This window comes from Aricia agestis, chromosome Z (genome assembly GCF_905147365.1).
Source record: "Aricia agestis chromosome Z, ilAriAges1.1, whole genome shotgun sequence".
In the NCBI taxonomy this organism is placed as follows: Eukaryota; Metazoa; Arthropoda; class Insecta; order Lepidoptera; family Lycaenidae; genus Aricia; species Aricia agestis.
This window is the reverse complement of record NC_056428.1, coordinates 18276595-18302916: the sequence shown is the minus strand read 5'-3', so window position 1 is coordinate 18302916 and position 26322 is coordinate 18276595. Positions and strand designations below refer to the sequence as shown.

At 39.7% G+C, this 26322-nt stretch overlaps 1 protein-coding gene across 1 annotated transcript; it reads left to right on the top strand.

Moving 5' to 3' along the window:
* The first annotated feature begins 972 nt into the window (after window positions 1–972).
* On the top strand, window positions 973–17594 carry LOC121738364 (cyclic nucleotide-gated cation channel subunit A-like). The gene is made up of 7 exons (XM_042130354.1): window positions 973–1174; window positions 2814–2973; window positions 12528–12673; window positions 14762–14884; window positions 15948–16853; window positions 17014–17195; window positions 17336–17594. The coding sequence occupies exons 1-7, from the start codon at window positions 995–997 to the stop codon at window positions 17592–17594; spliced, it is 1956 nt and encodes a 651-aa protein (XP_041986288.1). The 5' UTR covers window positions 973–994.
* The last annotated feature ends 8728 nt before the right edge of the window (window positions 17595–26322 follow it).

Here is a 26322-nt window from a genome sequence, read left to right as displayed (position 1 = left end):
GACGACCGTTACAGAAGCTTCCAACGTTAAATGCCTAACATTTAAATATTATAATATGATGTGCGCGTACTCTTCCATAACAAGTTCAGGGGAAGGTTTGTATTTAGTGAGTTATAGGACCGCTGGGGCGTAGAGACACGTGTCCGAACTCCGATGTCTGCGGCGACTGCGGTGGGCGACTCGGCGGGTGACGCGACATCACGGCTAATCATCTCCAGTTGGTAGTTACGTCTAGACTCTAGACGTTACGTCATTATTGTTTCGGGGTTCGTTTCGTTCATTATTGTTCGTGAAAGCCCTCGCTACACCGCGGCCGGCCGAGGGCGCCGCCGCGTTACGAATTTTTCAAACAAAATCGTGTGTCAAAGCTCTTTACAAGCCGGGCCGACAATTTTCCGTCACCACTCACCGTACACAGTACGTAAATATATTGAACGGAACGTTTAGGTTGAGCGCTTTTGATTAATTACGTCCGGCACACGGGAGCTCGAAGTCAGCATCGCGTTATTTAGTCAATGGCTGCCGGTTCGGTGGAACGCTTTCGATAATAATTAGCGTGTCGTCAGCGGCCGTTTGAAACTGACGCTTTGATGATATAACAATTTCAAAGTAATTATTGAATTCGAAGAGTACTGCAGGTATCTGATAGGTCGAAGAGCTTCTCTTCATCCTGGCCCATTCGGACGAGATCCGGTAGCTTATAATATACTATATTATGTTACATTTACATTGGAGGTTACTCTTAGTAATCGTATTTGCCATTTGGAAAACAGGAAAGGTGACATCAAAATATTTTGATTACAGAATACACGTGTACTCACTAAGTGGACATCGAACAATGTTGTTGTTGTTGTTATTTTACCTGTTATACGATTTATTTCCCTCAAAACTACGTTAACGTAGTCATTAGATACCGTATTGGGCATATTAATTCATCGTGTTCGTGTTGCAGGGCGCCGCGGAAGGCGGAGTGTGGTGGCGTCGCGCGCTGTTTATGGCGCGGCGGCGGCTGTGTTGGCGGCGACGACGCGACACCCGCGAGGACTGGTTCCTGGACAAGTTCGCCGCTACCACCTTCACCGACCCCGAGGAGCCCGCCTACCAGCCTACTGCCAGCCGCCTGCTCTGCGGCCTGCGCCTCGCCTTCGACCCCACGCTACCGACGCACTACTACGTGAGTACACCCATCACCCAGCTGTTCCAAAACGTTTTCGTAGCCACGTAATGGACGATTTGTCTGTAATTTGAGATAAATCAGCTGTCTACTCTGATCGCTATTAGTCGTGGACGAATTTGCCGCGTCAGGACACGCGGGACGGCTCGTTCATGTTGTAGTTGTCTATCGTGGCTCAACGTGTAAACGCCTACCGAGCTTAGATTTGCGCAGTCGATAGTTGCGTCGCTTTTTATATTGAAATACCGGAGACACAAAATCAGAAAGTAATAAATGTAGAGTAAACGGATCGAGAACGTGAGGTATTTACACAATTTTGCTTACCCCAGAAAAAGAGATTATAATAATATTAAGATTTCGCCTCCAACGAACTCATTCACGTACGTCGTTCCCCTCTGAAACTGCTGAATTGCAGGTGAATTCAGATCGGACAGCTTCAGTTGAGCTGTAAAGACACGAGCTCGGAGGAGAAGTAAGTAAGCGAGTAACTTAATTACCTGAGAGCCATCAAGAAGTTGGAGCAGCGGTCCCCGGCGTGGTGTCACTAGCTCGTGTACTCTCTCTCTTTCACCGCCCAATTGTAACCGAATGCCCAAACCGAGAAATTATATGCAACTTCGCAGTACTTTTGTACTAGTATTATGCTTGAATATGAGGGACAATGCTATTTACTGTGATATTTTTGACATTATGAATATGCTCAGACTTGCTAAGACAAACCCCAGATACGGAGCCAGTATGTGTAAATTAATTAAGTACCTAAACGTCTTACCATTAATAATGTATTCCCCTTTTCTGAACGATATGATAATGTTATAAAGTTTTCTAACTCGTGTTAAGTTATAATTCACTAATTTAATTCACTAATCGTAATGGACTTGTATTATTTCAAAATATCTCAGTTGGTTCACTTATTATTTGTTTATGCCGTACAACCTAAATCTTATACTTTAAACGAGCAATTCTTGTGTATAGGTATATAAATATATAATTGGAATCTCGGAATCGTCTCCAACGATTTTCATGAAATTTAGTATATTATAGGGGTTTCGGGGGCGATAAATCGATCTAGGAATCATTTTTAGAAAATGTCATTTTATTCGTGTTTTATCGAATACCGAGCGAAGCTCAGTTGTACATTAAGCGAGCCAGACAAAAAGTGTAATCCAGACTAAAAAAGGTTTTGGTACCTTAAAGACGGGACCCTATTACTAAGACTTCAATGTCTGTCCGTCTGTCCGTCTGTATGTCTTCAGGCTGTAACTCAAGAACGGTAGAGAGTTGAAATTTTCACAGACTATGTATTTATGTTGCCGCTATAACTACAAATACTAAAAACAAAATAAATTTAATTTATAAGGGTGGCTCCCATACAACAAAATATGTGATTTTTTAATCATTTTTTGCTCAGTATCAATGATACTAACAAGTAGCCTCCTGAAATGTTCACATAGTTTCATTAATTATACTTTAATAATTTATAAGTAATAAAATTTAAATAAAATTAATAATTATGGGGCTCCCATAGAAAAAACACGTTTTTTTTTCTACTTTTGGTCTATGGTGGTACGGAACCCTTCGTGCGCGAGTCCAACTCGCGCTTGGCCGATTTTATTTCTCAAGCCGCGTTTTGTTTCAGTGGCTCGCCTGCGTTTCTCTTGCGATACTGTACAACGTGCTCATGGTTATCGGACGCGCCGTGTTCTGGGAGCTCGACAAGCTGACGGCCAGCTGGTTCGCCATCGACTACATCTGTGACGCCATCTACCTCCTGGACACTGTCATACATATCCACGAAGGTACGTCGCACACCGCCGGGGTGGCCGACGGGCCGTGATGGACATCACTCGATAGACAATAATCTCAATCTCGATTGCGACTATACAGTGTGCAGTTAGTATTCGCCTGTAATTGTCTATCACGACCCGACGTTTACCACACGCCACAGGCCACAAGCATATATTATGCCACAATATCTACACGTACCACCTGTCATGTGCCATAGACAGGCTGCTCAATATTGAAGGTACACACACGCCATGCGACATGCCACGTAGCTGTAACGCTGAGCGGCGAGCGAATATTATGCGTACTCACATTTTCAAAAGTCACATTAACACAAGTCAAAGAAAATAATTTACTGAACATTTAAGATAAAATCGACTACGGTTGATTGAATGGCTTTTTCATGATGTCCCCGATTACGTATACGATGGTCGATGAGTAGTATGAGTAGAATTAAATATCTATATATTAATACGCAAGCGAAAAACTTCGTATCCCTTTTGACGAAAAATGCGGAAACGTAGGTAAATGAAATTTTGCACAGTTATAGTTTTACATATTATGGTGAAGGAGTGCATCGAGCTAATATTATTTTGAAATTATGCTTTTATCACACATTTTTTTAACAAACTAGAGATCGCCCAATGGTCGAAATTCGACCTTACTTTCAACGACATTAGGACTACTGCCTATATTTTGTGAGAAAATATTGACTTTAACAATTTTTTTTTCAATTCTTGTCTTTGGGACTCAGCTGATCTCAGACTGGCCGTGTAAGCATTGTCTAATACTATCTAATATTCAATTAAAAAAAAACTATAATCCATTTTCAATTTGTCAACTTGCTGTCAACAGACTTCAACCATAAATAAAAGAGTATAATTCGTATGTATAGGCTTGTCACTCAAAAATCTGTTATTTTTCCTAATGTGTGTGTTGTAGTGTGTGTAACGTTTTATTTGTTAAAAAAATGTATGATAAAAGCGTAATTTTAAAATAATATTAGCTCTATGCACTCCTTTTCCATATAAACTATAACTGTGTGAATTTTCATGCACCTACGTTTCCCCATTTTTCGTAAAAAGGGTTACAAAGTTTTATAGATAAAACATTACACACTACAATACGCACACCCAAGAAGATGGCAGATTTTTGAGTGACAAGCCTAGACATACGAAATTTACTCTTTTATTTATGGTTGAAGTCTTTTGACAACAAGTTGACAAATTGAAAATGGATTATAGTTTTTTTTTATTGAATCTTAGATACTATTAGACAATGCTTACACGGCCAGTCTGAGATCAGCTGAGTCCCAGAGACGAGAGTTGAAAAAAATATATGATAAAGTCAATATTTTATTACAAATTAAACGTAGTTATAGTCCTAATGTCGTTGAAGCTAAGGTCGAATTTCAACCATCGGGCGATCTCTAGTTATAATAATCATTCGTATCTGGTTGAATAGATTTTTCTACTACGGAGCCATAAAAACGATGACTAACGACATGATGGTTCAGAGCGCGTACTTCATATTAGCGTCTCGTGAGTCGTGACTGTAATCGAACACTTAATATTTTTTTTTATGAAATAAGGGGGCAAACGAGCAAACGGGTCACCTGATGGAAAGCAACTTCCGTCGCCCGTCGGCCTGTTTCACGCCGGTTTTCTGTGAGAACGTGGTATTTCTCCGGTCGAGCCGGCCCATTCGTGCCGATGCCTCTCCCACTCATATTTTTTTGGGATAGATCGCCCGGAAATTGTAAGTATATTTTCTAAATGTGGGACGCACCCTTAGTACGCATCCACACACACTTCTGAAAATATGTCACGGTCACGGTCTCGGCCAACCTGGACGCACCTTTACGCGTTGTCTACGCACACGGGCAGCGAGGATATTACGGCATTTATTCAGTCATCCGAGTTATTAGATTTGAAATGTACAGACGTTTTACTCGCTGGAAAGCGACATTCGGCTGTGATATCTCATCCTACTGTAATATTATGCGTTGCCAGGCATGTCCCACTCGCGAGAATAGGTATCGAACTGTAAGTACCACCCGCGGGTGGCCAATCAGTAGGGACTCACAAGCGAGCGGTGACGCACGCGCAAGATTTTTCGTCGCGTGTCTACTGTTTACTGATCATAGAGGAATTTTATTCATGATACTGGTTTAACCGCTGTGACAAAATCGTTATAAATCTTATAAAAATAAACAATTAAGAAAGGCCAACGAAATATGTATTTGAATAAGGTATTTAAATATAAAAAGTAGATAAAAAACTATAGAAACATAGCAAATAAACCAATTTCATACAAAGAAACGCACAAACTACACAGAAATAAACACAAGTTACTATGTTTAAATTGTAAAAGTTTCCTGCACTATAATCGAATATATAAAACTACTATAAAATATAGGTTGGGTTACTAAAATTTTATATTACTATAAAAAGGTTTGCTATTCATACCAATAGTAATTAAAAAAGAATATTTTGTTTTTTAAAAGGCGAAAACCTTGATTTCGTCAGAAAAGGTACGAGTGCGATAGACAGAGAGCGGACATGTAGGTGAATATAATTGTAGGCACCTAGCACTGCGCGGTCGGAATTTGAACTTAATAGTATCGTAACATGAGTCGTTATTTCTTTAAAAGGGTTTTGCTAGTGAGACTTCTGTTGGTACTACTAATATATATTCTGTGGCGTTGCTAAGTACTCACATGCGGTTTTGCTCGATAGTTTTACTCCAAATCGAATAATAATTACTGTGTGGGCCGCAAAACTGACAGCTCAAAGGCTTGCATCGAGCCGGATTGATGGAATTTAATATATCGATTTAGAATAAAACTATCGAGCAATGCTGAATGTGTGGACGAAAGTCCGAGCCGCGGATTTTGCTCAACGTTATGGCTCGATTGAGCAAAACCGTATGTGAGTACTTAGACTAAAAGTTTATTTAATGTATGTAATTCTCATACTTTCATTCCAAAAATTGCGATCATGTCGGGACTCGGGAGCAACATGTTATTTCATTATCTTAAATATTTAGGTAGATTAGTGATAGTTACTTTGTAGATAAACAATATCTCAAACAATGATTTTGCATTCGAATTGCAACGTAAATAACATAGATTAAGTATTACAAGATTCTCTTATCTCCGCGCAGAATATGTCGCAACCCGCCCGCTCCACCAGTAAATCTCTTCTATTCCCTCGCGGAAATAAAAAGATGAATAAATTTTATTCGCCGCGCTCGTGGTAATCAAATCCGTCGGTCGACCGACTAGATTAACCGGCTCCCAGTTCACCGGGTCGGACGTACTTTACACGCGTGTTACGAGACTGATCTCTACATAAACATGTTTTTTTTTTATGAAATAAGGGGGCAAACGAGCAAACGGGTCACCTGATGGTAAGCAACTTCCGTCGCCCATGGACACTCGCAGCATCAGAAGAGCTGCAGGTGCGTTGCCGGCCTTTTAAGAGGGAATAGAGTAATAGGGGAGGGTAGGGATGAGAAGGAATTAGGGGAGGGTAGGGAAGGAAATAAAGTACGGGATTGGGCCTCCGGTAAAATCACTCACTCGGCTAGCGCTGTTTCACGCTGGTTTTCTATGAGAACGTGGTATTTCTCCGGTCGAGCCGGTCCATCCGTGCCGAAGCATGGCTCTCCCACGTAACATAAAACAGGCTACTAGTCGTGTTTTCTCTCGGGCGGCTCTCACGTTTTGTCTCCAGCACATAAATATCCATTCGGCCGACACTCGTAATCCCGAAACTCCCTGAAAGATAAAACCGGGGGAGAGTGGGGACAGCCGGTCCGGCGTGACGCGGGGTGACGCAGCGCGGCGCGAGTTACGTGCCTTCCTGCTGCGCCGCACCGCGCCTGCCCACGTCCTACCGACACGTCGCGCGTCGCGATTGCTATCTACCCGCATTTACTCCAAACCAACTTTATCATACTCGTATTGTATATTTTTTGGGATTACCTACTCTTATCTATAATTCCAAAATTTCTGAGCTGAAATAAGTTATAATAATTTTATTTATATAATGAATCATGTTGCAAACAGTTCTGAATGAAGGTGGCTACAACAGAAACGGCGAGTCAAAACTGCCGTACCCAAGAAAATGATCATTATATGCCTTCGAAGACACATGACTCGTTGCCAGAAAGATAACAATATCACAACTTTTTTCATACAATCGACTCTCCTTAATTGCCTGCAAAATTGGATATTTTAATCTAACTTAACTTTAAAATGCTTTAAGAATACATAATTATCTGTAAAAGCTGTTGAAAGAAAAGTAACGAAAAATCTAAAATAGTAGAAAAACACAATTTGTGGCAAAATATTGCGTTGAGACAGATGTGATGCGCTTGTGACGTTGTAGTAACATGAGAAACCATTCATTACCAAAATTGTTACCGTAATTAATGAGGCGGGCAATTAAGGTCACTTTCGTTTGGCAAGTCGTGAGGTTTCGCCGCAGATTTGACTGGGATTTATTACTGACTTTATTATCTTTATTGCATTTACGACTCTCATTCAATATCGGTTTGGCTTAGTTTCAGTTGTGATTCGAGCTCCCGGACTAACTCGAACCAACATGGTACCAAATTCGGATTAAACCCTATAAAACAATAGAAGAGTTATGAAAATCGGTACACAAACGGCGAAATTATGGTTGAACATACAAAAAAGATGAATATACAGACAAACATATTATAACCTCCTCCTTTTTGGAAGTCGGATAAAAATATCGCGCACCATACATTGTTATACAGTGTGTAACAAAAATAAGTGATAATACTTTAGGGTGTGTACGTGTTCCTTGTACACAGTTCACTGTGAAAGTAGCAGTGCTGAAAGACGAATTTTCTGGTCTGGTCTTTCAGCGCTGCTACTTTCACAGTGAATTCTCTACTAGAAACACGTACACACCTTTAAGTATTATCACTTATTTTTGTTACACCCTGTATACACGTTCAGTGTTCACACTGTACTGTACTAATTATAATATTATGTTATTATTGTAATTATTGGCTTGCTATGCGCAATGTATGGCGCGCGATATTCTTGTGCTATAAACTATAATATTATGCTTTTATATTATTATAGCGTAGTATGAAACCAGCTTAATATACCCATCCCAAGCTATGCGGTACTATTTGTTTTATGAACAATATAATAATTATAGAAAGACTTTTAAAATTAGATTTAAATAAGTACACATTATGTGGTATATTGGCAATATTCTTTTTCCTGTAAAACAAAAATATCAGGAGAACTTATTTTGGGATTATCGATTGACCTCCGCGCGGTATTAGCAGTGGTCGGTACCATTTTTGCGGTTTTCGTACCTACATAAAGAAAAATCCGAGCTAAATACTGAGTATGTAATTCAATTTGCACTTGGTCGGTTTTTGATTCAGGGGAAAATAATAGTTCAGCGACGATCTTTTCTGCGCTTAACTAAAAGATTTTGCCGAGTCATTTAATCCAAAAAACAGTTTTAGAGTTGATAAAAAAATATATCCACAGCCGAATATATAACCTCCTCGTTTTTGGAAGTCGGTTAAAAAATAGAATGTTCCGGTGAAAGGAGGTGATGGATGGTTTATTAAATGTTTAATACTTTCAAGGAAATGCACTTTTCAACTTCGTTAGGAGATTTTTTGTTTCTAGCTTTTGTCTTCGCGGGTAGTTTATTAAAACTACTCTGTACAAGTGCAAAGCATTCAGCTTTATAGTTTTTAAACAATGAAGCGAGAGAGCTCGCTACGAAACAGATTAAATATTACTGGATGGTTGGAGTCGGTCGGAGAAGACGGCCGCGTCTGCGATCTCAATCAAACGCAATCGAGACGTCTATCAATACTCAATACAGTAATCGAAGGGGCGAGTGCCTGTCGGTGTAGTGATGTGCCGTTAGTGGTGTCCACGTGTCGGCGATCGATGTCCGAGTGCGGGACACCCACGCGCCGCGCCCGCCGCCGCCCGCGCCGCGCCCTGCGTCATCAAATTTAGGTAACGCCACGACAAACACTCGACCCAACCTACTTGCCGTTTCCGCACAAACATTGCAATGCCGCGTCACGCGCCGATCTTCCCCGTGGATTCCTACTCGTCAGTCGTATTTTAAACATATTTTGACAATCATTTTAACCTCTGCGTCTCTCACTTCTCGACATAATATTTTTTTGTTTTTTGGGATCATAGAGTATGAAACAGAGTTAAAATAGCCAATCGTCCTACTAATAATAAAAACTAAGGAATCGTAACTCCCATACTATTACCGTTTTAAATTTGGTTCCATTTGATCTGTCATGTAACGGTCAGCCTAGTACCGCTCAAGGTCACCTAAATATTGCAAATGTATTGAAATGTGTACCTAAGGTACACTTTTTTGACAAGTATTGTGGAGCATGTTTTTTGACGGAGTTACTTTTCCTTACTTTTTATTATTCGTATCAATCGGCGAAGAAGACTTTCGGAAATCGTGCATCCTACGATGCTCTTTTCACGTTAACAACGCGCAGCGCAATAGCTTCACATGAGAATTGAGATATTTGCACGTACTTTAAAATTTCATAAGTACCTAATCTTGTTATATAAGTATGTACTAAAATAATTTGGGTTTTTGGTTAAAGCACCAATATAATTTTAAATTCTTATAGGTAATTCACAAAAATCCGAACAAATTAGGGGCCTTCAAGCAGCATATTTTAATCTAGGCATTAATTTTATATTTATTAATTACTAGCGACCCGCCCCGGCGTCGCACGGGTATTAAATATATAGCCACTGAAAAAATTATTAAAATCGATTCTTCACGTGGTCTACTTCTTATCTGTGCCAAATAACATAAAAATTGCTCCGGTAATTCGAGAGATAAGCCCTTTCAAATAATTTCCCCCGTTTTTTTACACATTCTCCTATTAGTCTCAGCGTGATAAAATATAGCCTATATATAGCCTTCCTCAATAAATGGGCTATCTAACACTAAAAGAATAATCAAAGTCCGATGCGTAGTTTTAAAGATTAAAGGGAACAAAGGGGCATGAGGGAAAAAAGCGACTTTGTTTTATAATAATTATGTATAGATAAACATAAATTGCTCAGAACTCTTCCGTTCAAATTGCTAGGAATTTCAAAAAGCTTTTAAAAGCTCGAACAAAACTTGAATATTCATCATTAGCCTTCTGTTTTGTCGGCCAAAGGATTTTGCGCCAGTCATGATATTTTTCTGTAACATTTCGCTCAGAAAAGTGTGAAGGAGCGAGGTTTTTCGGTGGCAAATGAGCGCTTCGTATGCATATTTATTTTTTCACTTCGTACCAAAGCGTAAAACGCGTACCTATACCGAGTGGGTACGACGTGTGAAACTAAGCGTCAGATTAAAGTTTTAAAACCTTACCAAATAAGACATCCACTTACCCCCGTCGGCGGGGCTTTCAACCGTAATAACCGCGGCGCTGCGAGTAATTTCGTGTAACTAAACAGAGGGCAATTAGAAGTGATTCGCGAATGTCGACCGTTCGTAATGAATCATTACGTAATGAACGTGGTGCGCGGGTGGCGGCCGGCGGCGGCGCGGGCTCGGGCCACTTTCCACCGGTCGCGAGCGCAGTCTGCAGCGCTGCTCGATAAAGTCGGAAACGTTTGTAAAATCTTACTCGGGCCTGATTCCACGTTACCTACAAAATAATGTAAAAAGGTGACGTGAGAATTTGCTCATATTTTATAATAATTATTTAGTTACCGTATTCCTCCGAAACGCCTTTACTGATTTTTATCAAATTTTATATACTCGTATTATGCATTTGCAGTAGGTCTGAGAATCGGCTACTGGTTACTTTTTATATTGATAATTAGTGCGTTTGTTGAATAAATAATGGTAAATTATTACAACTCGAGACATGACGGCGACCATTGTTTGTGCGATGAGATAGCGATGGACGTTGCCATTGTGACATACTTATTTAGTCACTTCAATTATAAACTAATGAAAAAATAATATTTTACATGGCAAAACAACGTTTTCCGGGACGGAATATATAATAAATATATTTGTCATACGTCATATTATAACATTTCATATAAAAGATCGAGTCTGCTCGTTGCTAGTAAATATCAGACTCTAATCAGACATTTTAAAGTTAATATACTTAGCGGAATAGAGCAAGAGAGATGTCACTATCAGTAACACTGCGTGGTAAAAAGAGACGTGTTATACATGACAGCAGCACTCTTTTTTTGACGTCCAGTCGGCACGTGCCGCACGTTGACAATTTAATCTCATAGAATTCATGTTCAATCATGCTTGTGTAAGTGTATACGTACAAACATTTTTCACACAGATGAGAACCAATTTTGGTTTCGTTTGACAGCTCGAGATTGTTGCTCTATTCCGCTAGGTATATTAACTTTATGATACTGACCTACTGCTTCTTTAGAAACGTCTTATTGTCTCGTACCTTAATTCGGATCCATACTTAAGCTCATACAGCATACTTAGTGCACACTGACAAACTACACACAAAAATTCACTGTATTAAATTGTGGTAACTCAGCTTTGGCGAAATGTTTTTTCGAGTGATTAATGTGCCATTTTTTCATGTGAAAAATGAATTTTATCAATTGTTTCATTTACTTACATACAGCAAAATAAAAATTTGTATAACATCCACCTCATTAGTTAAATCGAGTTCCCGGAATCTGGATCTCGTCGTATTCCTATGGAAGGTCGTTACAGTAACTCGTTCAGTTTCCGCTGTAGTCGCTGTAATGAGATGCCACGTTACATTCCGACTCGTTTATTGCTAGCCTAATTGACCGCAAACTACAATAATAATATGAGGTGACTCGTCGACTCGTTAGAGCGAGCCCACTCTGTCTTGGTTGCGACATCGAGAGCGAGACGAAGTAACTCATAGCAGGCGACGTAGCTGCGTTGTGGCGACGTAGCAGCTGCGTTGTGGCGACGTAGCTGCGTTGTGCCGACGTAGCTGCGTTGTGGCGACGTAGCAGCTGCGTTGTGGCGACGTAGCTGCGTTGTGCCGACGTAGCTGCGTTGTGGTGACCTATCGCAAGTCGCAACACAACGAGGCACTGTGGCTTCGCTCATTGTCAATGTATGTTAATAATACGATGGTCCGCATCATAATAATAGCGAAATAGTAAAATAGCGAAAAAAGTTTCGTTCACAAATTATTTTTTCTGGGCTTTTCATAGATGATTATAATAAATGTTTCGAAACCGAGACGTATGCTCTATGTGAGCACAATGGGGTGGACCACGTAATTAATACCTATATTCTTTGCAATGCGAATTGATCGATAGTTTTGGTACCCTTTTTTACCCCTGGATGTACTTCATTCTGTCTTAGTGTTGGTGTGTCGCACTAAAACAGATCGAAATATTATCATACTTCTAAAGCAATAATTAAGATAACTTCTCTGCTAAAAGTTTATGCGAGTATTTCTGTTGCTATCTTACGGCGCTGGATGTATTCGGCAATGTCTAGCGTGTATACAGAGTGTGTACTAGCTGCGCTGTTTGCAGGCTATCTGGAGCAGGGCCTCATGGTCAAGGACTCGCACATGCTGCGCGCGCACTACTTTCGCTCGGACCACTGGCACTACGACCTGCTGTCTCTGCTGCCCACAGACCTCGCCTACTACTGGTGGACCCCCGGTTCTTGCAGCTATGTGAGTACATTACATCCACGTCATCAGAAATATTCTACTCGTCATAGGTAGGTAGTTCCGATCTTGGATTGCAGTTACGGAAAGGTTATGCTGCGCCGGTTTGTTATTATTAAAGGATTCACCTGACCACCTATTCGGTAGCATTGGGATTATATTGTTAATGAGTAACATTAATTTGATTTACTTTCACGTAAAATTATAACATCTATAAATAGTTATGAAGGTATTTTTGTTTATATAGTTATGAAGGTATTTTTGTTTATATAGTTATGAAGGTATTTTTGTTTATATAGTTATGAAGGTATTTTTGTTACTAGTAATTTGGCGTAGACGCTCTACGATGTAGTAGCTACGCCATAGCCATAATTATTTTACATTTATGTTTTAGTGGGATATCATTACTTTTTGTAAAGAAAATTTCCCGAGCAAGTGTAGTCTACACCTAAATCTTCCCAGTCCAAACTTACATATTCGACTATAGTCAACCTTAAGGGGCTGTTTCACCACTTCCTGATAAGTGTCGGATATGCTATCCACAACTTATCTGACAGATACTCCAACTTCACTTGTCAGATAAGTTATGGATAGCTTATCCCAAATTCATCAGGAAGTGGAGAAACAGACCCTAAGGGCCTGTTTCACCACTTCCTGCTAAGTGCTGAAAGGCTATCCACCACATAGCTTGACATATAAAGTATGGAGAATCTGTCAAAAAAGTTGTGAATAGCCTATTGGGCACTTTATCAGAAAGTGGTTAAACCAGCCTTAAGTCTTGTTGAGTATCAGCCGAATTAAACAATGAAAATCCAAGGGAATTAAATAAGTAGCTGCCATCAGTAGGCATTGAAATAATACGGTGTAACACGAATGTAACACTTATACAACTATAAACTCTACATCATCATCACATTTTCCAGACTCTACAATATACAAAATGTTTATAAAATCCACTGCAAGCATTCGTTGCTCCGAAATTACAATACAATTTACAACGTGTATTATATTTTAAGTTTCCTGACATAATATATTAATTTCCCCTTTCTGTGGCGGTTTAATCAGCGCACGGTCCTATTTGATATTAATATTATTATATATATTAATATTCAACATATTATTATATCAAAAAATCTAGTAGGAAAAATCTTTGTGATATCTACAGCTATAATTATTAGTGCAAGGTTTCATTAAAATCCATTCAGTACTTTTCATGTGAAATAGTAATAATTAATAAACATCCATAAACATCCATACATACAAACTTTTGCGTTTATAATAATATTTATTAAATAAAATATTATTAAAAGTATTATCGTATATTTAATATTATTAAAATATAAATCAGGTAACAAAATAGTAAAATTTACAAAATTTCGTCTCTAGACACGAAATAGGTAGTAAATAAATAATAATTGATTGAAAACGTATTTTTATAATACTGAAATTTAGTTAGACCGAAAAAATCGGTTGTTTTTGTCTGACGTTTCTTTTTGCGAAAAAACACAGTGGCGTGTGTTTGTGTTTGTGAAAATATCGTTTATTAGGCAAACACCGCGAGCGTGACGTATCGGCCAAACACCAATATTACAGAATAAATAGTACAGACAGAACGCGAGCTTAAACTAGGAAGTATAAGCTTCACTCCACCTAATAGGTTCCTAGTGAAATGAATTATTTTTCGGACCGTGTCTTATGTATCGTGTGCGCCATACACGCTACGGTTTACCGGAGAGGCCGCTTGTATCAGTTGAAAAAATTGATTTTCAATTTTGCTCCGGTCGACTACGCAGGCCTAAAAACTGCACAGTAGCTCTACCATGAGTTTAAAGCTATACTTTTTATCGATAGGTACTCGATACCGACTACGTAAATATTTAATAACTATGGCAAATTTTTCAGCGCCTCTAGCGGTCACTTGGGGAACTAAAATTTCCATACTAAATATTTACACCACGTAAATATTTAGTATCGAGTATCGATAAATACTATAGTTTTAAACTCATGGTAGAGCTGAGTGGATTTCAACAACTTGCATTTTTTATATAATTTTGGTGAAAATTTTTGTTTCATGTGTGTATTGATGTGTTGCAGCAACGTCTGCCGTGTCCGGTGATCGTCCGGCTGAATCGTCTGTTCCGGCTGCCGCGCATGTGGGAGTGGTTCGACCGCACCGAGACCGCCACTAGCTACCCCAACGCCTTTCGCATATGCAAGGTTGTATTATATTTTAACCGAATTCCAAAAAGGAAGAGGTTCTATTATTTGGCTGTATATAAATTGAACATATAAGTTCATGTAAGATTTCGCAACGAGGTATACCGTGGAGTCGGAAGGTGCTGAGAGAACTCCTGACTCCTTATTGATGCGAGTTTGTGCGCTGTTTTAAAACTAAAAGTATAATATGCCGCTATGCAAACTACACTTATTATAATCATCGTAACTACCGTTATATCTATCACTATTCTATATTGTTAACACAATATAATATAAAAAATCTTATGACATATAATAGAACTACAGACCACTAGTTCGGCGACCGCCTAGTGGTCTAAAATCTAAATTCGACCTTAAATAATAATAAATTGGTTAAAATTAAAATGGTTAAAATGGTTCGGACGCTTTTAAAATTTCAGTTTCAAAATTTGGCTTTACTTTTAATAAAAATCGGCCAATTGCGAGTCAGACGAAGGATTCCGTACCGTTATAGAGCGAAAAAAATGTGTATTTTGTATGGCCCCCTTTAATATTTATTTTATTTTTATTATTAATTGTTAAAGTACAAATATTATTAAGGATTTAGTGAAAATTTCAATTGCCTAGCTATTGCCATTATTGATTACGAGCAAAAAATGCCAAAAAAATCACGTTTCTTATATGGGAGGCCTCTTAAATATTTGTTTTATTTTGTTTTTCGTATTTGTTGTTATAGCGGCAACCGATATACACATTCTGTAAAAAATTCAAAAGCCTAGCTAAAGCGGTTCTTGAGATACAGCCTGGAGACAGACAGACGGACAGTCAGACATCGAAGTCTTAGTAATAGGCTCCCGTTTTTACCCTTTGGGTACGGAACCCTAAAAATAGGGATAGTATAATTGTAAAGTGCAATAGTTCAATCACGTAGACGTATATTCGTAATAATTTAATATTCTGAATAAAAAGTTTCTAGTTCGAGTTTGAGTATGCGTATTTATAAGTGGGAAACGAGGAAGAAGGGAGGGTAGATATCCTCACTCGAATGATTCGGCATTTAAGTAACGTGCTTATCGTGCGGCAGGTGGTGATGGCGATCCTGGTGCTGATCCACTGGAACGCGTGCCTGTACTTCGCCATCAGCTACGCCATCGGCTTCGGCTCCGACAACTGGGTGTACAACATCACGGGTGCGCGCAACGAGTCCCTCGCGCACCAGTATATCTACAGCTTCTACTGGTCCACGCTCACTCTCACCACCATCGGCGAGACCCCGCAGCCCGAGATCGACGCAGAGTACCTGTTCGTGGTCGCCGACTTTCTGGCCGGGGTGCTCATCTTCGCCACCATCGTCGGCAACATCGGCTCCATGATATCCAACATGAACGTCGCACGCGTCGACTTCCAGAACAAAATGGACGGCGTCAAGCAGTACATGGCCTTCCGCAAGGTCAGCGGCGAGCTGGAAGCACGCGTGATCCGCTGGTTCGCCTACACCTGGGCCGAAAGCGGCGCTCTGGATGAGGAGCACGTCCTGTCCTCCCTCCCCGACAAGCTCAAGGCCGAGATCGCGATCCGTGTCCACCTCGACACGCTCCGCAAGGTCCGGATATTCCAGGACTGCGAGCCCGGCCTGCTGGAGGCGCTTGTCCTGAAGCTGCGTCTGCAGGTGTTCAGCCCCGGCGACTACATCTGCCGGAAGGGCGACGTCGGCAAGGAGATGTACATCGTGAAGCGGGGTCGGCTCCAGGTGGTCGCGGACGACGGCACGACCGTGCTGGCTACGCTCAGTGCCGGCTCCGTGTTCGGCGAGGTCAGCGTGCTGGAGATCGCCGGCAACCGCACCGGCAACCGGCGTACCGCCAACGTGCGCGCGCTCGGCTACTCCGACCTCTTCTGCCTGGCCAAGCGCGATCTGTGGGAGGCGCTGGCCGACTACCCCGACGCCCGCGCTACCCTCACCGAGCGCGGCTGCCAGCTGCTGCGCAAGGTGAGCTCCCGGAGCCCTCGACACGATCGCTTTTAGAAAAATCATTCGCAGCCTGGACTCGGAGGCGTTTCATAAACCGAGTTTCGCAGTTTCATTTTTTTTTTCGAAGCGTCGGTGTGAGATCTGAGAAGTGCAAAAAAAATAATTTGTGTTGTCGTAGGACGGTCTGCTGGACGAGGAGGTGTTCTCCAATGCGCAGAACACGCAGCAGAGCCTGGAGGACACGGTGCGGCAGCTGGAGGGCACCGTCGATATGCTGCAAAACCGCCTGCAGGCGGTGCTCAGTGACCTGGGCCAGGACCAGGCGCAGATGCGCCAGCGCCTCGCGCGCCTCGAGACCAGGTATACTCCCGTTCAAACTCGACGGCGGCTCGCGATGCCGCGCCCTTCAGTTTGACTCCTAACTATCGTGTGTTCTGCTGGGCGACTGTTGCTGGCGGCTGGCGCGCGTGATGTCGGTTCCTAAGCTGAGCGTGTTGCAGGGTGGAGGCGGGCGCGTCCGAATTGTCGGAGCAGTCTGATGGTTTGTCGGACTCGGACGATTCTGACGACGATTCGTCGGACGCATCGGTGCGCAACTACGATGACGTGATCTACGGAGTGGTGCGGTCGTCGCCCGTGCGGCGGCGCACACGCTCGCAGAGCGTGGAGCGGCCGCCGAGCGCGCGCGCCACGTCCGAGCCGCGTTCCGCGTCGCTGCGCGAGCGCCGCCCCGACCGCCCGGACCGCCCGGACAACTGAGCCTCGCCCCCCGCGACCCGCGGTTCATTTATGCTATCTAATATAGTGCTGTATATTTTACTACTTGCATTTTTGTACATTATAAACAATATTTATAGATTTTATAAATGGTTCAGTGAAGGACGTGGTGGTGGTGGTGGTGGTGGTAGTGCAAAATTTGTGAAAATATCCGACGCCTAGACGAACCCCCGGAGGCGACGAGCGCGGCCGAGTAGTCGAACAGTGGCGACCGTCGGCTCCTCCGTCCGCGCCGGTATCCTGGGAAGCCGTAGTACTAATTAGTTTGAGACTATGTAGCGCCTGACGCTTCGAAATATTTTGTGTAGTTAATGTATTATTGATTATTATCTACCGAAACACTATAAAATTCCGAGCGTTTCGTAGGCCACTTCTTGGGTTTTATTCGTATTTTATTGGTCAATATATGGCGAACATTTCATTAGCTAGATGTATTGTCGGAGACTCTGATATCATGTTATTAGGTGTATTATATTATAATAGTTAGGTCGAGTGACGGGTAGCTCAGGGCCGTTTTTAGCACTACTTGCGCCCTGGGCGAGATTTCTTCGATGGCGCCCAGGGTGTTAGAAGTGCTTAAAAAAGGCGGCGCCCCTTTTGTTCGGCACCCTGGGCAGTCGCCCCCCTAACGCCGCTACTGGGTAAACGGCAGGGGGAGGGAAGATGTATATATTGTATACCGATTACCGAGTCACATAATATACTGTGCATTTTGTAGCCTGCAGGTGAACTGACATGATTGTGCTAAGCCAAAACTTTGTACTGTTGTGTGACAATCATTATTAACTTTATATTGTAATGTTTTCACGACACATATTTCTGTCCTGTATATATTTCGAGAACTAATATTTTGTAAGCTCTACACGACGAATGAGTTTGGAATGCGCTTTGTAAAAATGTTGAATGTTACTAGATAAAATTATTATTAATTATGATAATATTATGGTCCATAGAGAAAGTTATAGGTGCTCCGATTATAATATTCGAGTGAATACTAAAATATACTTACTATAAATTAATCAAAAGAAATTATTGTAACACCATTGACGCGGAAAAATTGTGATTGTATAAGCAAGTTGAATTTTTAAATTTAAAATTTAATTATAAAGAGTTACGAAGGTGTCAATGGAAAAAAGCTTTAATTATTTAGGTGATTTCGAGTGAAATATTTAGAAAAATTTACAAAACGTACTGCTTAATGTCAAGTGCGGTCTCAACTGACCACATATGCCCGACGATACAAGTTTGAAGTTACAACTCTCAGAAAATGATATCGTCAATAGCAAGTAGCGAGCCAACCAGATATCTACGAAGTAATATTATTAATACTACGACAACTGTCCTCCGACCTGTGTCTAAAGTTTATTAGTGTAACTATACAATGTACATTGGTGTAACAAAGGGCTGAAACTATCGCTCCCCTGCCCTCGGGCCCCACCTTCCGCACAATTAAGCGAGATAATATTGTAATTTAAATGTATGTAACTATATACATATTGTACATAATTGTATATCACCATATCAGTGTGGTGGTTCTTTACTCCTTAGTGAGTGGGCTTCGTTGTGTGAATACATACTACATAGGCATACTACAGTAAAATGTGAAAAATTAATTTTAGGGCATATTTCACCACATCCTGATAAGTGTCGGATAGGCTATCCACCACTTAACTTGACAGATAGATTAATAATAATACTCCCCACACCGGTTTCGGTGACGGTGGCCGGTTTCATTGAAACCAGACCAGGTACGCAGGAGTAATTTTATAGTGCCCAAGTGTGTGCGCAGTACACAAGAGCACTCTCTATTCCTTTACTCTCATAACCCAGTGGGACGGAAGACCGACACGACTGGCGAGAGATCAGGCGCAGGACCGACTTTTTACATGCCCATCCGACGCATGGATCATCTTACTTGTCAGACAATCAGGTGATCAGCCTGCATTGTCCTAACCAAACTTGGAAATAACATGTTTCCAACGCGGGATTCGAACCCACCACCTCCGGAGTCGAGAGCGACGCTCTAACCACTAGACCACGGAGGCGTTATTTATTATGATAAATAACGCCTCCGATATGATGAGGATTATGGAGAATCTGTCAAATAACTTGTGACACTTTATCAGGAAGTGGTGAAACAGGCCCTTAATATTATATTAAGTATCTCCGAATCGTCGTAGTAAGTGGCCCCGAGTCGTCGTATTATTAAGTAGCCCTCAGTCGTCGTATCAAGTGGCCCCAAGTCGTCGTTGTAAGTGGCCCCAACTCGTCGTGGTAAGTGGCCCCAACTCGTCGTGGTAAATGGCCCGAGTCGTCGTAGCAAGTGGCCCCGAGTCTTCGTGGTAAGTGGCCCGAGTCGTCGTGGTAAGTGGCCCGAGTCGTCGTGGTAAGTGGCCCGAGTCGTCGTAGTAAGTGGCCCCGAGTCTTCGTAGTAAGTGGCCCTAGTTGCCGTGGTAAGTATGCCCGAGTCGTCGTGGTAAGTGGCCCGAGTCGTCGTGGTAAGTGGCCCGAGTCGTCGTAGTAAGTGGCCCCGAATATTCGTAGTAAGTGGCCCTAGTTGCCGTGGTAAGTATCCCCGAGTTGTCGTGTTAAGTGGCCCCGACTCGTCGTAGTAAGTGGCCCGAGTCGTCATAGTAAGTGGCCCCCAGCCGTCGTGGTAAGTGGCCCCGAGTCATCGTATTATGTGGCCCCCCAGTCGTCATGGTAAGTGGCCCCGACTCGTCGTGGTAAGTGGCCCGAGTCTTCGTGGTAAGTGGCCCCGACTCGTCGTGGTAAGTGGCCTCGAATCGTCGTTGGCGTAACAAGGGTTCGCTTTAGGTATATATATTTACTTCTAGAATCTAGTAGGTGGTTATTTGGTCGCTGTTAAGTATTTGTGCAGTCTTATTTTAAAATCTAAATGATCTAACTAATTCAATTCAATTTCTTCTTTTTAGATGTTAGTAGAGTTGACAATAGTACCATCACATTTGCCCACTTGGGCATGCATATATTTAGCATGTAAACTATGATATAATTTGAAATATTATGACACTCTAAAGAACATATGCATTCATAACTCAATACGTATTTTTTTTGTAGGATGATACACAAATGCTTCTCAGCGTTCATTTATAGTATACTATATTATTATTAAATTATATGTTTGTAAGGTTTAAAGAAATGTTAACTATATATTAATATAAACATAAGAGCTGGCGCGCACTACGACTTTTAGTCGCGCGATTATTTTATCGACCTACACAAATTCAAATAAAGTGCCACTTTATGATATAGGCAAATCTATATTTCATTTTGCTCTACGCCATTGAAAAGCAGCGGCAACATGGGTCGCTAGACAAATGTCGGTAGAAAATGAAATCTGCCTATTTCAAAGTGGCTTTTTATTTGAATTTGTGTAGGTCGATAAAATAATCGCGCGACTAAAAGTCGTAGTGCGCGCCAGCTCTTACTACTATTATTATACTGCTATTTAATAACGATTTTAGTAGTTTAATAGTAAATATTATTCTAATGTTTTTATAATAATTATTTATCACAAATATATTTTCGTATGAGGACAGACAGTGAGAGTGTAACACAAAGAAAGTGGATTGCTCTGTTTAGATCCTACTAAGTAATCTTTTTGTAAACGAAAATCTATTTTACATAATTACTCGTACAACAATGTTATCAACACGAATACTTAATGATTCAAATTAATATTTTCTTTACTAGAATTTTAACAAGAGTCAAAAGGATGAAAATGGGATTTAAACACAGTAACATTTAAGTGCGCCATTAGAGATTCGGAGCTGGCTCCAGAGAGTTATGTACTGGGTAGGACCTAGAGGTGAAAACTCCCTAATGTTCCCGGAATTTTGGAAGTTTTCAGGAAAGTTTCAGGAAGTTTACTCGAAATCGTCCTGAAAACTTCCTCACGAGGGAATTTTGAAATCTGTGATTTATCTTATTAAAGACAGTTGTGACGTATAGTTTTGATTAAATTTAATCAAAACTTTAAAAAGTAGCTATTTTTTTAATATTTTTTAGGAAGTTTTCAGGAAGTTTTCCTTGGAAAGGGATTTCCGGGCAATTTTCATCTCTGGTAGGACCACAATTACGATGCGTGATGATATTAGAGTCTGGTTCACAAGTGCCATTTTCCTCTTAACCTATTGAAAAACTATTTAAGATAATCAACATTTGAAAGTAGATCCTTAAAGAGCTGGAAATTTTCTAAAAAAAGTCCTACCTCCCGGAACTGTATCAATAATAATCCTTATCATTTTAATTGAGCTACGAAAATAACGGTAAAAATTAAAAACGCGTAGCTCGGGTTTCGCGTGATTCGCCGCAATCTGCCACGTGAACTAAAAAAAATATTTTAACTGATTAAATTAAGGATTTTTTTTTAGTTAAGGTACAGTCGCCATATTTTTAAAAAAACGTTCTAAAAAATAAAATGAAATACTACAGTTATAAATCAAACATCAAACTTTAGCTTCACTATTCCTTTATTCTTAAAAATAATAAAGAATTCGTTAACGTTTTCAGGAAAAGTTTAAAAGTAAATTTAACAAGGGTACTCATATTTTCAAAATTTATTTTTGGGCTCCTTATTCTATAAATATATTAAAGGGATAAATATAATATATTTATTTTTAGTAAGTATTGGTTGTTGTAGCGGCAAAAGAATATATGTAACACAATTCCGGAAAATTTCAGAAGTCTAGCTATAGCGGTTCTTGAGATAGAGCCTGGAGACAGGCAGACAGACGGACAGACAACGAAGTTTCAGTAATAGGGTCCCATTTTTACCCTTTGGGTACGGAACCCTAAAAAAACATATATCTACAGTTTCAAGCAAAAATAAGTGATATGAACGTTCGAGATCCATTCACTGTTTGAGATCGTAATACCGTCTTGGGGACGATATTAGGTTTATGTATGGGGACGATATTAGGAAATTTTAATTTTATTTTGGTTCATCTATTTAAAGAAAAAACGTGTTATAATCTCAAAATGTTATTCAATCGATTAACATCTGAAGTAATAGTAATTAGTTTTACAAACAAATTGTATCAATATGTCAGGCATCTCAATATTTTATGATACTTATCCAAGAATATTTCAATGAAAAACTGACTTTAAATTTTTTTTTTGATTTTCCACTTCCTGCCGGTACGAAAGGCGTGATGCCCTCACTTCTTCACAATGACCGACTGATGCAACTAGCTCCTAGCTCGTGCCACTTATGATAGATGGCAGTTTTTAAATAAGTAGATATCGAAGGGGACGGAATTAGGTTTGGGGACGAAATTTGGCGACTGGTACCCCTATTCTTTATAAATTTTGCATTTTTTTAAGCCCCTCTTGAAATTTTGATAGAATGTTCTAGATCGTATTCCGAATCGAATGAGCTCAAAATCATAATTTCGGTGCTGGAAATGAGGTTTTGAGGAAAATAGCACTTGTGAAATAGAGTATTATTATGTTATTATTTTGTCTATCGACTATTTAATATTCATAGTTGTGTATCTTAATTGAATGTTTAGTTTAAGTATTTCGAGGTGTACTAATACTTAGCTGGGTGTTGGATATTATGTTACGCTCAAAGACCGAAAACTCTCAGTGAGCGAAAAAATAGCTCACAACGCGTTGTGGTCACAGTGAAACACCCACGACGCGTTCTGGCAATCACAAAAAGACCATAACGCGTTCTGAACATATTTTATTCTTACCATATCGTCGCTTGGTAACAATACCAAGGTAAGTTAATCTTGAATTAAGTTTTCAAGGTAGACAAAAAACTTCGTATTCCAGAAATAATTTTAAATTAAATATGTATTTCACATAATCATTTTAAGTGGTTATCAAATTCACCTACTTTCACACTTCCGTACTAATATGATTTTGATGAAATTTATTATGGGGATACATTGAAACCCGAGAAAGGACATATTAGGATACTTTTTATCCCGGAAAAATGTACGGCTCCGCCGCGATAAACAAAATTTGGCCCAACGGAGTTGCGGGCGTCATCTGGTTATTAATCATATTATTTTGTGTTCAGTAATTTGTTAAGTACTTACTTCATATTATGTTGTTTTTTTTTAATATAAAGTAATTTAACGATAAAAGTACAGTTTTTTTTTTAATAATTTAAATATAATGCAACTACGTTGCGTCAGACAGACGGTAATAATATTTTATATTAGTATGGGTGGAATTATGGAACTATGGATATTTTATAACTAATTATGATAAACACGTTATACGTTATACTGCAGTGATTTAGTATGGGGGAGAAAAGAAAAAATATTTTGTAGTACGCGTGGTAATTCAAATATTATAATATTCCATTAGTTTTTCCATAAGAAAAACAAAAAGCAGATCAGCCACGACACGAATTTCGCTTCTTGGTCTTTTTCGTAGATAATACAATATAATATTTTAATATATAGAGATTGCCAGAACGCGTCGTGACCATTTTCATTAGAGCCACAACGCAAATTTCGCGTCATGGTCTTTTTGTGATTGCCAGAACACGTCGTGGCCGTTTTCATTAGAGCCACAACGCGATTTTCGCGTCGTGGCTGCTTCACTGTGACCACAACGCGTTGTGAGCTATTTATCCGCTCACTGAGCGTTTTAGGTCTTTGAGCGTAACAGATACACGTACATTTGTGTCTAACCTCGGTGTATTCGGTGTAAGTGGAACAGTATCGGTGACACTGCGCGTTAGTCGGGAGTGTACCGCAGTCTCTACACGCTGTTTCCTGCCGCGAAGAGCGCGGTACTCATTCTTGTTGGATACTACAGTAGGGTTAAATTTTTCCGGAAATTAATTTTAGTCAGAATTTTTACGTCAGTGTTTAGTAGGGGTCATGAGTAGCTTAAATTCATCAATTCGACCAAATCTAACGGCTGCGTTAGCCGCCATATTGGTTTGAAAGCTAAGCCTATTTTTGACCACATCTTCTTTACTTTTTTTTACAAAAATGATAATAAAACAAAGCTGTTGCAAATAAATTTTCTACAAGTTTGATTCTGAGCTTTTCATCGCATAATCAATATATTTTACGGAAGTAATTGCAAAAAACAAGTCAAAGTATAATTCCGCCTATAAGACCTGTATCTTGAATTTAACAAATTTAACCCTCGGTTGGTCGCGCTTTTAAAATAACGCCGTTGGTCACCTGGGGTCTTTGAAAGCCCGAAAATTAAATGACCTAAAAATAGCATAAATTTATATATTTCTTAACTTTTTTCTGTAAATTATTATTATTCAATTCAATGTTAATCAGATTTCATCAAACGATTAATTATATTTTGAATACTTATTACCAAAACTTACAAATAAAAAATAGAAGTCAAAAAATTTCAAGTGGAAACCGTGAGTTGGGAAAATTTAAAAAAAAATCAACATTTTCTTATAATTGTGGTAAAACGTGTAGGTAACTAAAATAACAGTTAAATTTTCTATAACTTAGATTGAAATTTAAAAAGCTAAGTCCAAATAACATATAAACTATTGAATGTTAAACATTGACAAATTTTTTAGCAACAGAACCCTATATATTTTATACATTTTCCTGTTCTAATACTTTAAACGTGTGGTAAATATACCGACAATTAGTTTCTAATCATCACCAAAAAATAATCATCATCATTTTGGTCTACATAGCAAAATATGCATTTCTGGAAAAGTGCGTCTAAAACTTTTTATATGCAATATAAAACAATAAGAATTAACACACGAACATTTTAATTCAATTATTATTAAAATACAAGGAAAATCATAAAAGAAACCCATTTCGATGTGAAAACTGTATGAAAATATCAAATCGAATTTAGTTACGCGGTTGGTCACCTGGGGTATTTAAAGACCCCAGGGTGAATAAACACATCTGTAACACATAATACATGCACACGAGCTCAGATTAGTGGCAATTATATCGAAATATAATTCTTTTTAGGAAGCTACCTAAAGAGCGGAGTTGCTACGATTAGTTTAAATATAGTTTTTTCTCGATTTCGCAAACTCCGGGCTTTTAAAGACCCCACGCGACCAACCGAGGGTTAAGAAAGAAAATACAGAATTGAACTTGTAGATAATAAAATTTCCTCCGACTTTGATTTTTTTGATTTTTTTCAGTAATCAATATTTAATTCCCTTTTTGGCACTAGCGTTAAATTAATACCACGTAAAAGAAAGGCGGCTGGAGGAGTACTCCAACTCCTCCAGTCGCCTTTCTTTTACGTGGTATCCCCATTAAAAGGTCTCAGTAGCGCCTTCTTCATTATCACCGAATAACTCTGGAAGTTCGACAAATTTTTCACGTGAGTCATCACCACAGTTTTGACAAACAACAGAAACTTTTAAGCCCGCTTTGCGATATCCGCACATTCTACTAAAATTTACAAGAAATCATTTTAGGGTTCCGTGCCCAAAGGGTAAAAGAGTGGATTTCAACAACTTGAATTTTTTATATAATTTTGGTGGAAATTTTTGTTTCCACCAAAATTGGGGATTAAGTGTTTACTCCTGTAAACACCTAATCCCCAATTTTGGTGGATACACTATTAATATGGTTAAAAACTATTAATATGGTCTGAAAACGACTAATTTAGAATTTTGTACTTATTTTGATAAAAAGACTAGCTGTCCCGGCAAAGGTTTTTTTGCCATACAAAGTATTTCGCCCATGTTATTTTATTGAAGTGA

Excerpts from the sequence above, each read along its gene's own strand:
- LOC121738364 (XM_042130354.1), top strand. The coding sequence starts at position 995 with ATGGCGCGGCGGCGGCTGTGTTGGCGGCGACGACGCGACACCCGCGAG. Across the intron at positions 2,974-12,527 it reads TGTCATACATATCCACGAAG|GCTATCTGGAGCAGGGCCTC; the intron begins GTACGTCGCACA and ends CGCTGTTTGCAG. Across the intron at positions 12,674-14,761 it reads CCCCCGGTTCTTGCAGCTAT|CAACGTCTGCCGTGTCCGGT; the intron begins GTGAGTACATTA and ends GATGTGTTGCAG.